General features: G+C 39.6%; 1 protein-coding gene across 2 annotated transcripts; it reads right to left on the bottom strand.

The window, feature by feature from the left end:
• Nucleotides 1–1,499: 1,499 nt before the first annotated feature.
• LY96 (lymphocyte antigen 96) lies at nucleotides 1,500–14,338 on the bottom strand. Of its 2 annotated transcripts, none has more exons than XM_069779535.1 (5): nucleotides 12,906–14,338; nucleotides 6,334–6,423; nucleotides 5,254–5,382; nucleotides 4,242–4,294; nucleotides 1,500–2,004 (listed from the first exon to the last, which is right to left on the bottom strand). In XM_069779535.1, exons 1-5 carry the CDS (start codon nucleotides 12,976–12,978, stop codon nucleotides 1,903–1,905), a joined length of 447 nt encoding a protein of 148 aa, XP_069635636.1. In that variant the 5' UTR covers nucleotides 12,979–14,338; the 3' UTR covers nucleotides 1,500–1,902. The 2 variants fall into 2 exon arrangements, with proteins under 2 accessions (XP_069635636.1, XP_009922280.1); XM_009923978.2 differs by lacking the exon at nucleotides 12,906–14,338 and adding an exon at nucleotides 8,141–9,018.
• Nucleotides 14,339–14,497: the final 159 nt, after the last annotated feature.

The raw sequence follows: 14,497 nt of genomic DNA, 5'->3' as shown, positions 1-14,497 counted from the left end.
TCCCTATTTAAATACAGAAATTCTATTTCTACCTTCACATATACTGTAAATTTTCTGTAACATCTATAAGGCATTAAAATGTGTGCTTATGACAAATAGAGCACGTGAGTGTCCTTGATTTCCAGGAGCTGTTTGTTAGTCTCTCCTACCTGTGGTACATGCTGCTTAATAAACAAAACATTTCTTCTAACACCCCAAATAATTCAGGGCAGCAAAAGTCTCAGAACACTTTGTCACTAAAAACTGTTTTAAGGCTTCACCTGGTGGTTGCTGGTTTCACCGTTGTGAAATGTGTACACAGAGACATCATACAGTAAAGACTGATCCCTAGACCAGTAATACTATCTGAAATGAGGAATAAAGAAGAAGAAAAGTAGGTATTGGTTATCAGGCTCTCTGGCTGCTTTTTGACTGATATTTTAGATTAAGAAGAAACTGATTGCAACTCTAGTAACTTGGTTCAAACGTAAGCAGAAGCTGCTGTGATGCTCCATCTTGGACTGCTGCTGGAATGTTCTGTGGACTGAACGCAAGCACAGATGCTCTGCTGTTGCCTCTTGGATGTAACCGTGGCTTCTTGTCTCCAGCCATGATGCAGTTCTACTTCTTATGTTTTTATTGACTCTTGATGATTTTGCTTTAGATTGCCAAACTAGCTATACTGAAACCAAGCTTTAAATGGAGTATCTACATACTTGGGTGTGGGTTTTTTTGTTGAGTTTTCTGATACTCGATTTGAAAAACATCTTTATGTGTAAAGTGAGATTAAAAGCTTCACTTCTGCTAATATTCCTGCTTGGTATTTAGCAGCCTGAAAGAGGGTTGGTTTGTTCTGGTTTTTCATTTTTTTCAGGCGTTTGGAAGCAATCTGATAGACACAGTACGACCTATCGGCCAGCACAAAGTGCCACTTCAACACTGGCCCGTGCATTAGGGAAAAGTGTCTGAACTCACTAAGCAACCGCTGGCTGGGGGCTGAGGATGAAAAGAGGACATGGCATCCTAACATCATAAGGAGAGTACCTGTCTGAAGGAAGGAAGCATTTGTACACTGCACTGGTCAGCTGTCTTTCATCATACAGTGGCACCAAAGCACCATGAAGCCTGAAAGGCTGCCAGCTCTCCTCCTAAGGACCAATACTTACACTCCATCAAAATCTCACCGAGGGTCTTGGGTGTGGAGGTGCAGCAGAGAAGGAAGGCGGGTACTGAATGTAGGGCTGCCCAAGAGGCAGAAGCCACAGCAAACCTTTAGACATGCTTTTGATAACTGAGGAATAGATCAACCTGTTGAGCAATGACCATCCCCCTGCTTCTGAAGGAGACAGCTTGTGTAGCCTCTGCCCCTCGGACTCTGAGCAAGAGCTAAAAACATGCTATGGGGTTGCAGTTACAGCTCTGGATGGCTAAATTCAGCTGTACCATATCAGTGTAACTGGAAACATGTTCCACTTTGAATGTTACTCACATCAGCTAAAAAAAAAACCCACACAACAGGGTTCCCAGATTCAATTGCTGGTTTATTTTAAATTGAATACTGGCGAACTTCTGGTTCTTGCACTTCAAAACTTCTTGTATTAGTTTAGCGCAGTCTAAAGTACTTGTTCTTTTCATAACTCAAGGCACAGCACCAAAATGCAGTCCTCAGCCTGACATCCAGTCAGGGTTATTCTGTGGATTAATCAGGATGTCTGATTCCCAGAGATTTTGTGCACATTGGCTGAGCATCTGATTACAGCAGTGCTATAAATGCATAAGACTATCCATCATGTAGCTTTCCAGCCAGTACATGATGTATTCTACCTCAGGAAAATTAGCGTGCTTATTATTTCGCAGGTTGGGTTCCAGATGCTTGCAGAAGTGAGCTCCGTGTTCTGGAATTATTTGAAACATTTGTCGTATTCAGAAAGCGCCTTGTTTTACTATCATGGTGAAGTTCAAGCACATGATCATATTATTCTCAGAATCATCAGAGAATCCTTGTGAAATAATGTTATAATTGCCCTAAAATAAGGAAGAAAAAAAAAGAAAATTAGTGCACAATGCTGCCTGCTTTTGCCTAAGTATCTGCTTTGAATGGTTCTGGTAACATCTGTTAGACCCAAAAAAAAGAAAGATTCCCATCAGGAACTGTTATCATGTGTATATTCAGATATATGTGTACATTAAAAAATAGTGCTCAATTTTATTCTCATGACCGGGGTACTAAGGAACAGCAGTAGGCCGTGGTCCAGCTTGCACTCGTCAGGGTCCTCTCTCAAACCAGAGTCCTGTGCTCCCGAGGGCACCTGCTCCCCTTTCCAGAGCTGTTGTCATGAGTAACATTTCTGATTCCACAAATAGGAATTAACTGAGTTGATACACCAGGCTGCATTCTGCAGCAATGGGCTTTTTTGTCCCCACTATAAGGCAGTGACCTTATTAGCCCTTATAGCTTACATCCAGAAAGGATTCACTCCTACCGACACTTGATTTTTGGCTGGCTTTCTGCCACCTTCTTGCCCCCAACACCCATTGCAACATAGGCAGTTGCAATAACAGCCTCTATTTCACAGGCAGTCCTAGGGAAATCCTCCTGGCTATATACCACACAGCTTCTGACCAGTCTTGTAACAGTTTGTTGTACTGCACAGTCCATCCTTTTGTTTTCAGCTATAATCACATACTGGACATTTAACTGCTATTCAGCCTCAGTGGTGTTTACCAAAATCAGCAACTTAGAGTGAACGTATGATGTGAATACATCAGACGTCTGCCTGATGAAAGCTAAAGCAACCTTATACTATTATTGGTGGCAAAAAGTTTGTCCTGAGTTTGAACATGATGTCAAGATTAGGGTGAAGTACGTTAGAGAGAGGAGAGTGGGAGGAAGGACCCATGTGACAAGAGTGCTATAGTCGTTCTTCAGTCCCTGAATCAAAGTATAGCCAGTATGACTCCTAGCGTGAGGTCTCAAGCTGCCTGCTTAAATCATGCTGTTAGTGCCTAGCTCACCTCCCTGCATGGAGCATCTGCTCCCTGACTAGCGGGATACTGCTTGCCTGAACCTTAGCCATAAGCCCAGCTCTGTCAGCCACACTTACTCGCAGTGCACGCTGCTGCAAACAATACTGGTCCTCACGTCGGCTCGGCATTCCTTCCAGAAGCACCACTCTGCTCATCCACATCCAGCAGTCTGATTCACAAAGCAGCATCACCCCAGGTTTAGCTATTGTCTAGCTACCCATCTTTACACCCTCACACAGACAGACTTTTGTAGGCACCAGGACAGAAGACAGCTTGGTGGCCCCTGCTGAACCCAGGTCTTACCCTACCCTCTTTGACACCTGCCACCTTCCTCTTCTGGTACTGCAAACTGGGGATGAGCACTTGGGAGCTGAAGGGCTCTTAGGACTAATTGAAAGGCATGGGAGGCTTGCAAGAGTTTCCAGTTTACAGCAAAGACTATGATTAGGGTTAGTTCCTGGTCTGGCAGAGTCCCATCGGGAAGTGTCAGGTCTGCCATAAGCACCTCATCCATAGGAGGATTGCTTATGGCAGAGGACTTTCCTGTTTACTACCAGCTCTGGGGCTAGAAGAGCTGCTGGGACAGATGGAGCTCAACACTGTTAGACGCCTATGAGCTTTGAGTTAAGGAGAGGCTGGAGAACTTGTGCCAGTAGGAGCTCCTTAGTGACATTTGTGGGAATTAACAGGGATGGTGAGGGCCTTGGGGAGGCTGAGGCAGCTGATGAGGCGGGTGTTGGATGAGGGTGGGCTAACCTGAGGACTGGTGCTGCTCCTGGTTTAATGCTGGAGCATTCTTTTTACTTTTGGATATTGTTATCCCTCTTCAAATCTTTGAAAAGGATTTCAGGGAGGAACAGACCAGCATGTGAAGAGAACATCAAATAAAGAATGAAATGGGAAGAAATAATGTGAATGGATTTACTCAAACAGGCAAAATTAAACACAATAATTTACCAAATGAAATGGAATTATTAAGGTGACATTAACTGATATCTTTGGTCTTTTCTACTATAAAATAATGGAGGAATAATAGACGAATAATAACCTGAGGACATTTAGCATTTCAGAGATGCTACCATACTGGAGTCATCACTTCAAGCACGAGAAAGTTTTCTGACATTTCCTTTTGCTGTTTTCTACAGTTTGGGTAAACAAGTCTTTTTAGAAATATATACATGTAAGTATGTGATTTTTACTATTGTTATTTCTTTATATAAAATGCTGAAAAGTACCTTTGGAAACTTTGTTCTTGCACCTTTAATGTCAAATGTTGTCACAATTGTTTCTGTAAAACAGAGATAATTATAATATAAATGGTTACTTAATCATAAAGCCATCAAACTTCCCAAATAACTTCAAAGCAACATGGCATATCTCTCAACAGCAGTGCCAATGCCATTTACTCTTCCAGTGATAAAGCCCTCACCTTTTTCTTCTCCTAGAGCTCTGCCTATTTGTCTAAACCACGTTAGAAAATAGAAATTAGCCACAATGCTCCTGCAACATCTCCTGCAGACCCATCCTACTGTGATAACTCCAATAATTTACCTTGTAATAGTAGTTCAGCTGAATGATAACCGAAGACAGCTGATACTCATTTTTAGAGAAAGGAAAACATGGATTGTGTATTTTGACCTCCGTACAGGTCTTTTCTGGCCTTTAGTCTGACATTCTGCCTGAATTCTCTGGACCTGAGCCTGTCTCATGTTAATGTTGGTTAGCCCCTACAACAGGATTGACTCTTCTGTAATAAAAAAGCGTTATACATGGGGGTAGAGAATCTCTTTAAAAACCCATCCAGATACTTATCTAAATAAACTATGTTCTGGATATTAGTAAGGCCCCCAGCTCTTCTCAAGTTTTCTATACAGTCCAGTCAAATGTAGTCGTTCATTGTCATTTTAGAGATGTTAACAATAAAAGTGTCATAATGAGATGAAGGATATTGGTAATCCTAATTTATAGAGATGGAAACTACAGTACAAGGGTGTTAAAACATAAAATTTGGAAATTCTCTATTTTAGTGGGGTTCTGGCATTGGAAAACTGCCTGCCCTGAAGTCTGCTGCCAGCCAAGCAAGATGAATTGGTCCAGATTGTGGAGAGAAAAATCTGTCTGCATGGGTTGATCAACTAGTCTTTTAAGAAATCTGCTGAGTGGTGAAAAAGGTCTGGCAGGATATGGCGCTGTTGTGAAGGGAACCTGCCAGGCAAGGGAAAGGCACAGTGTATTTTCCACACTGACCTCCTTTCAGCATTCCGCACACTGTGTATTCATCGTCAGCTCCGCTGCAAAGGACTTCTTTCCAGTGTAATGCTTTGGCATTGTCGTACCAGACATTGAAGACGATCTTCAAAAAGGTGATGTCACTTCCTAGTTAAGACACTGCAAGTAAGAATATGGTAGCTGGTGGGGAGGAAAAACATATATGCAGACACACTATTCAGCTAAAACCTAGTTTTCTCTGAAATACAATATTTTTTAAAGACTGCCCCCAAAACTAACAAAAATACATATTTTGAAAACTGTTACTTCCAGAAAAAAAAAAAAAAAGCTGGTTTTCAACAAAAAAACATCAGTCTAAAAAAATATTTGAATGGACAATTTAAAAATGTGTTTTAATTTCTTCAGCAAAGATAACAGAGTTCACTTAGCTCCACAGCTAACCTAAATCAATACTCAGATGAGGACTCTGTAGTTTTAAGCAGGTGTTGCAAACAAGCTGACCTGAATGCTGGTAGTCATCATAAAGATATCTTTCTAGGGAAGCAGACTTAGTCCAGCTCCAGAGTTTTTACTCAGAAGGTGAAGTTTATGATACAGCCATTTCATAAGTAACTCAGCTTGCCAGCTTAAAGCTGGATGTTAATATTAATGTTGGGTTTGCATACACAATCCAGTACCATTTCCAGCTTCTGGAACATGCATATTCTCAGTAGAAGGCCTGCCATACTTGGATAGCCTAATGATATTCTCTCTCCTTAAACAGACTTGGATTTCTTCAGGCCAGAAGAGCTCGTATGCTGCAAATCTTGTCTGCTTCTTCCAGATAAATGCACATGCACCTATACCATCTCAGATTTGCATGTACAGTGCCAGTTAGTGTGCAGAGCTCTGGTAACTGCTCCAACAAGTAAAACTCAAACACACTTATTTCCACAAATCATCATTTCTGTCCATCACTATAGTTTATCTATTCCATTTTTAATCAGAGAAACTGATCTCCCAAACCATTTGGCATTTAGGATGTCAAGTGTCAGCTTTTTGCTTGTATTCATTTTTTTGCATTTGAAGAATATAATTGTCTAGTCAGGAGGGACTCACTTGGAATCCACATAAGACCAGCCTTCCAGACGGATTTGTTCATGATGCTGCAAGGTGTCAGATTAAACATGAAATCATGAGCTGTAGAATCTACAGGAAAAAAGTATTCCATATTGTTAGTGTAAATTGGCTTCTTCCAGGAAAATAATAAAAATATACATATGTACACACTCACAATAAACACATACATATTTTTAAATGTATTCAGGTATATACTATAAAATTGTCTAACATAAATATCCACAGTAAATATTAAATATGTAATTTAAATTATATTTTAATTATTTATATGCTTAGAGGGCAAAAATAATATCATATTTCTTTAAGTAGCAAGAGGAGTCAATTGTTTGGTTGATGTTATTTTGCACACAAAACTCAGAGGTAAAAGTACCTTTATTTCTCTTTTAAAGTTACAGAAACTTTGTATTAGCATTAAGCCAGCATGGTCCTCTGCTGAAAATATCCCTACTTATGCTACCCCTGCAATCTATATAAATTTGCTGAGAACAGCTAAAAATGTTTTTAATGTACCAGCATATTTTCAGGATAATGTAAATGAGCCTTTGAGTAGATTTGTTTTGTGAGTGACCCACCTAGCATTCATTGTACAACACACAGTGTCAGATGCAGCGTGATAAAGTATCATACAACCTGTACTTAATCAAATTTAGAGCCTATTAGCTGATATTTTAATTTTTAAAAATTCATTCAGTTACAGCCTTTGGAAGCATTTCCAGTCAGTTTTTATTTTTATTTTAATTTTAGGAAAGAAGTCTGTTCAGTTCACCTTGCTTGGCAGGCTGGGGAAGGCCTGCTCCCCGCGTTAACCCCACCAGCAAACGGGATGGTGGGGTCGTTTACGGTGAAGGGTCCTGTCTTGTGTTTGGGGGATTAAAGCAAGGGGCGTGCAGAGGGAAACTGTCTGGCTGTCGGTAACCGGCAGTCAGCTTCTCATCTCGGATACCACTACGCACAGGAAATTGCGACAGGAAGAAGGGCAAACAAAACTTGCCCTGCTCTCAAAGGTTTGGTTTGCAAGCTTAAGTACCGCCACTTTTACCCCTGTTAAATTTTTAACGTGACTATTAATGTAAAGCAAAATAATCATCCCCTCCTGTGCCTCAGTTTATATAGCTATTTTACAGGTGATATACACTAGTAATGCACACAGATTTTCAGAAGACAGGGGCCTTTCCTTGCAAAATATCTCCTCAGAAGCCCACCTTCTGACCACTGGGTCTGCATGGGCCCACTGAACCTGTTCAACACAGACAATCAGGGAGGTGCCCAGTTGTTGCAGAATCGACCAAAAAACCCAGTGAACTACACAGATCCAGCGGCCCACGACACAGACACAGCAAGAAGGGACACGCCATGTTGTCCCAGAGCCTGACTGGTCCTCCAGCCTGGCAGAACATCACATTCCCCCTTTTCTTTCATATCCTTAAGGCTTTTCATTGTAATACATTGGTTAAATCAATGTGGATAATTTATTCAATACAGTACTTGAAAAACAAGTTTAAATCCCTTATCTTCTAGTTTTTCCTGAACCAAAACATGCCTGCTTTACTTGGGTGTAAACTTCTCTCTTAGCTGCTGCAGCCAGCATTATGGTAATCTTTGTGTCTATTCAGTACAATTCTTATAGTACGGTAATTAATAACAGAAATATACTCCAACTGAACTTCTTTTTATTTTTCTGTATTCATCAAAGAAACAAATTTGAAAGAAAGTTCACATTTCCTCAAACTACCGTAATTATTGTGCGAACGCCAGAAAAGAAAAGAATAAGCTATTTTTTACTTACCACAAAAAGTATATGACATTTCTAGCTCTGACGACGTACAAAGTAATTCACTGACTCCGGGGGTGAATAAAATGAAAAAAAAAAGTCCAAACATAGTTACTTTTTTGCCTCAGTATTCGATGGCATAAAACTTTGTTTTGGGAAAAGAGGAACAAAAATTCAGTACAGTCATCCTCAGTCACATGTCTTCAGGGAATATTCGGTTATTTTGTCAAATTCTCCGCAATCTTAATTAATCCTACTGCAGCACTATCAATTATCATCACAATAAATTTTGTGAAGAAAAAGAATTTCTGCCTTTGTTGTTACATTTTCCCCAGACAATGCAGCTCAAGCCACGAGTGAAAAATGAAAGAGAAAACTGTGTGAAATGGGGAAGTGAGGAGAAGTACAATTATGATTACCAGAAGCACGTAAAGGGAAAGTTCAGTTGACTCATCAGATATAACATTTGTTAAGGCATAAATTAAAACACAGAGTTTCCTGTACATACTAAAGAAAAGAAGAATCCACACATGATGAAAACCAAGTCCACTCTTTTATTGATATGGTAGTCAATAACTCTCACAAGTTTTCAGAATTAATTTCTTACAAAGCTCACCGTGCTTTAAGAACAAGCCAGTGCTGCAGAGAAGTGTAATTAGATGATGTATTTCCAAATGGAGGTAAGTATGGGAGCTGAAGGCAACCGTCTGACATGTTATTGAGTAGAACCACTGATGTCCTGCACGGTGCCAGCTACCATCTTCAAAGCCGTAACTATCACAATTATACTTCTTAATGAAAGCAATCTTAAAAATCCATAACATCACAACTGATAAGTCCCATGTCCGCCTCCCAGCCTCCCTCTGTGACCTTCTCCCCCACTCTTTGTCTCTGCTGGAGAAGTTGCGCTGCACCATTTGCCCAAGAGCACGGAGCCCAACCCCTGGCTGTTGTGCCAGTGCAGTGCCCAGGCATGGGGCCAGGTGGACACCAAACATGAGACAATTAACAACAAAAGCTGTCACATTTTGAGTGAGATGTTTCTGTAAGAACACAGAATCTACCCGTCACAACTGAAGATTGATCAGGAGCCCGATTTTAACCCAAGATGTTGAAAACAGTCTAGGTTGCAGATTTTGGTACTCAGGTTTGAAACACTAAAACAAAAACTCTTAAAGCGCTTTTGGTATTAGATCCGCCCCCTTATTTCTTTCTGTTAGTGCAATACACACAGAGTAACATATTTTGCCTGTATCTGCTACATCAGTTCTGTGGACTAAACTGGGTCGGCTTTTATTGCACAAACCCAGCAATATTGCTAGTCCCAACTACAGAAAGAGATCAAAAAAAGTCTCATACCTCATTCAAGAGAGCACAATCACCATCTAACTGACAGGAAACACAATTACTTTTTTTTTTCTGAATATAATAAAATATGGAAACTTACTGAATTTATGGAAGAATAACTTACAGAACTTAATCAAATTGTTTTCTCATGAGTTACCCTCTTGGTTTGTATGTATGTCTGCAGGCTTCTCTGAGATCAGAAATTGTATTTTTTTTAAAAAAAGAAGCAGTATATACAATAGACAGGTATTTGGTTTTGTGCTAAGCAGGAAACTTAATAAAAATTACTTACAACAAATATAACTTAATAAATTGTTCCAGCTCCCCACTCCCCATCACAGTGTCTAAAAGCTTTTATTCTCCCAAATTCCATGCACACCAGGGTACTATTTTACATATTATAAAGGTAAAGTAGCAAAAGATTAAGAAATTGGATTTCAGAAGTCCAAACGTGTAACGCAAAAGATAATTCAGGAATAGCGACATGCACAAAAACATGGCTGATTGTGCCCAGAAGATGGGGGAAGTTCACAGACTAGTAAAGGAAGGTGAGAATTCAAAAGTACCTAAAAGTACCAACTAGTGAGCTAATACATGTAATAATTCACAAAATAAGATAAAAATCTGAAAATTTAATATGGCTAGAGAATTCCCTTCAATATTTCCAAATCTTTCCACAGACCACAAGCACAGTCCCACCAGCCTGACAGAGTTCAAGACTGAAAGGAACTTTTAATAGGTGGCTTTCAAGTGGGAATTCAAAATTATACAACTTTCCTGACAGATCTCTGAGTATGTAGCTCACACACAGATTTTTGCTGTTGTTTAATAGGATGCTATTAAACATACAAACCCTTTGTGATCATAGCAATAATACAGTTCTGTGTCAAAATGGCCAAATTTTGCTTAAAAATAGTAAAATATGTAGTGAAATGGAAATAAATCAGGAAGTCTGCAATAGTTGGAAGAACAAAATGGAGCAACGAGACAGCCACTAAGGTGTGATGAAGCAGCCACTAGCGAAGAGCTACCTTGTGCATGTACAGGCAAAAAAAGGTTCCGTTCAGCCACAAAGCCATGGCCACTGATGCAGAGTGAGTCTAACCAGCGAGATGCCAAGCCAGGCTCTCCGCTGAGTCTTCTGTCAGTCCAATTGATTTAGCAAAAGTCACAGGTCAGTTTGAAGTGGGCTTGAGATGGCACTGACTGTACCCTATTGACATACATGATTACCCAGCTGAAAGCGTGCCTGTCCCTCTGTGACCAGACTTGTACTTTGCTGCACAGTGCGTTGGGTGGCTGATGTACTCATGGGCAGACTGGAAAGAGCGCTGCGGATTTACAAGATTTGATATGAAAGCTCTTTTAACATAAATGAAGACAAGCTCTTGGCTGAACTCGGTGACTTTCTGTACCTGGTTCAAGAATAGATTTTTTTTCAGATACTTGCTGCAGTAAATTATATAGATGAGGAATGAGTCCCCCCTGGTGGCTTAGACAGACACATGGGGAAACCTCTGTATCCTCTGCTGTTCCTTATTGCATGCACTTTTATTGTACAACTCAAGACCATTCCAATGCTTTAAAAAATCGGCGTTAACTAGGCTCCATTTTAGAAGGATCTGGCTGGCTAATGAGAAAATAGGGACAGTAAGTGCTACTGGTATCAGGGCTAAAATATCACTTATGACCACGATTATAAAGTCTATAACCCTGACCATTGTGTCTGGTCAACTTGTCCTTAAATCAAAATAACCTTAATAATTTTTAAATCTTCTCAGCAAATTCAGTTTAGATGCTTGTGGCATTTGATGCCCTTATCGATGCCATTCACAGAAGTGACCTCTTGTGACGCTCACTGAAGCCCCAAACTAGTGCACTAGAGGTGTGAGGAGTCTGGTCTGTCCCTTTCAAGTCAGTATGAAGGTCACTGAAGAAGAAGGATATAAACTTCTATATATTTTATTTTTACTAAATACTCTTTGTTTTTTATAATCTTCTTCTTACATACTCTGATCCAGAAGGAAGGTGAAAAGGAGAGAAAGAGAAGTGGAAAGAGCTACACAATGGTGTTACTTCACTAGAGTTTTGTGACAATTTACTTCAGTTATTTTTAAATCCTTTGCAACTACATTTAGTAGGGACCAACTTGCATATCCAGTTAACAGCACATAAAATAAATCCAAGACTAGAGAACTTAGGATTTCATACCTATGACTTTTCATTTTGTCTACATCTGAGATGCTGAGAGTAGAAGTTTAACTCCAAGCGTCCTCACTGATTTGTGGTTAAAATCCTTAAACTAATTTATGATATTTTTCTCTTCTTTCTCAATACATCTAAAAAGTGCTTAACTTACTTGTGATTGGTTTTCAAAATAATCACTTTGGATTGTTGGCTGCAGATGAGTAGTTTGACCAGATAAGCACTTATAAGTCACTGAAATCTCCCTCAGGAGAGATTTATAATACACGTTATCATAATATCCTATCACAGAAAAATAAATAAATAACCAGTACAGCAGAGGAAAGTACTCCGTTTCAGTGTTAGTCAGACAGAATTAAAAATTATGTCCTAGTTCTTGGCATGTACCAAAACCTCACGTTAATGGAAAACTCTTTTAAGATGTTAAACACATTTATTCAACAAAAGAAAGAGGCAATAATAATTTTATTTTCCTTGCAGGACCATTTGTGACAGTTTTTGAAGTAGATATTTTTGCAGCTGGAAGCAGACGTTTATTACTTCTGATCCTGGGTTTAGGGTTACTGCTGAAGACACTCCAATATAAAGGGGCTATATATAAGGCATAAGGCATTACTCACAAAACAGAAACACACTCAGCAATCAACATGAAGAATAGAAAATTGTAGCAATACATGGATAAATCTCTCTTCTCAAATCCTCTCATCCTATCTTTGACAATGTTTATAATGGAAGTAGAAAGTCATGCCCAGGGATACTAGAAAGAGGTAGAGGGTTCAGCTCCTCTACATGCAGCTGACGAAGTGCTTGAGAGCGTCGGGGGAGTCTGACCCAGGAGCAGTGCTCCAACACATACCCAGTGGTGAGCTGGTAGCATTTGAGTAAGAAAGCAAATAGCTGTGGAAAGAAAGAAAAAGTGATGTGTGTTATTCTGAATATATTTTTTAAATGCTGTATGCACTTTGGCTTAGGGGTTTGATTTGAATATATCACATTAAACCACTGGAGACTATTAAAGTGAAGCAAATACGCACCAGGTGGTATCCTGTGGAAACAATTATGTTGGAAATAACTCTGCCTGTTGCCAGTAGGCTTATGGTTTATTCTTTCCAAGCCAACTTTAGGATTAAAGCTTATAGTTATACTCTAAAGTATACATTAAACCATTGAAGCTGTCGAAAAGAAGAGAAAGCAGCAGGTGAAGGGAGAAGGAACGGTTGTGTCCTACCTGAGGCTGACAGAAAGCACACCACAGCAACTCTGTCCACCCTGGTGTTCCAGAAACGGAGAAAGGTGGACATGTTTTGCAGCTGTTTGCTTTTGTTCTCTGTTCTTCCCTGCTTAAAATAGCTGCTCGCTGAGGTACGTATAGCTGTGGGATAATCTTATTATAGTGGATCCAACTCCTATCTAGCACACTTGTCCCATTTCTCAGGGGGGCTGCAGCAGGCTATGTTGTACGTGGGAGCATGAAGAAATTCGTGATATGACCACAGAGCTCCAGAGCAACCAAATTACAGCAGCTTACCAAGTTTCCACCTATTAAGTTATACCGAGCAATTGTAATAATTCACATGTGTGCTCTTAATTTTTACAGCACAAAATTTCATGAAGTTTCCATCATCTAAATTAGGCCCTGACAGTACAATGCAAAAATCTACACAGATTTTCTTCATCTTTGCCAATGTGATGACTTTGGTTTGTAATAAACCAAGCTCCAGTGAAATTAGTTAGCTTTTAATTCTAGAGAGTGTGGTTAAGAGCGTGAAGTACCTCAGAGCTTTAAAGATTTCCCTTTGAAGTATCAAAAGGGGATAATTTTCTCATCAGAATTTTTTGCATTTGCAAGAAAAGGCTGAGGGTTGTGGGATAATTTAATTTAAAAAAATAACATTAAAGAATGACAAGAAGCATTGTACTTTATAATTAAGAACAGATAGGGACTATGAATAATATTGTGGACAAAGCCAAAAACTTGAGAAAAGGGGAGAGGGACACTGGCAAGAAAATGGCAGGTAGTCAAAGACTGAAAAGAAAAATTTGCATATATCCTGTCTGTTTTCCTAGGAAAAAAAGCAGTCATCTATGGCCTTTTGTGGAAGCTTTTAAGGCTGGAAGGGGATAGGAAGCAGTGTCTAGGAAAGAGGCTTGAGTCATTTTGTACATTCCTGCTCTTCACACCAGATTGAGTGATATTGGTACCTGAGTAAGATGTGAGACCCAGCTGCTAGGGAGAAGTGATTGGTTGGTACTGGAAAGACAGCAGGAGCTGGCAACCTTCATAGTAGGTATAGCCTTGCAAACAGGACAGCTTGTAAATCACATATTTTAGAAGACTGGGCTTCTACATCAGTATTTCCTTCAGAATCTCCATGTTTATGAGCACATTCTCTAGGTCTTATAAATTAATCGTTTCTTCCATGTTGTACACAAATTACCCACACCCAAAGAAATATCAGCAACTTCCAGGGAAGAAAACGTTAGCAGGTAGTAATACTTCTGCAATTAGAACTGGTTTTCATCAAGTGTATAAAACTGAAGAAAAATAAACTAGAAGAAGATAGTAGTTCATAAAATTAATAGGATTGTGAAGAATGTGGAGCTAACATAACTAGGCTTTGGGAATTACTTGACAGCAATCTGCTTATTGAAACATTCACACTACAGTCAATTCTCTTGCATGATTTATTAGTAGCAAGAGGGCCTGTTTTGGTTTATGCACATTTCCTAGCTTAGAAGGACACCAAGCATTTCAGTTTCCCGCTTAGAAATGCACTCAGTGCACTGTGAAATATCTGTATTAAGACAGACTGTTCAGAA

Source organism: Haliaeetus albicilla, chromosome 3, assembly GCF_947461875.1.
Source record: "Haliaeetus albicilla chromosome 3, bHalAlb1.1, whole genome shotgun sequence".
NCBI classification, from domain to species: domain Eukaryota; kingdom Metazoa; phylum Chordata; class Aves; order Accipitriformes; family Accipitridae; genus Haliaeetus; species Haliaeetus albicilla.
This window is presented reverse-complemented; position numbering and strand designations above follow the sequence as displayed.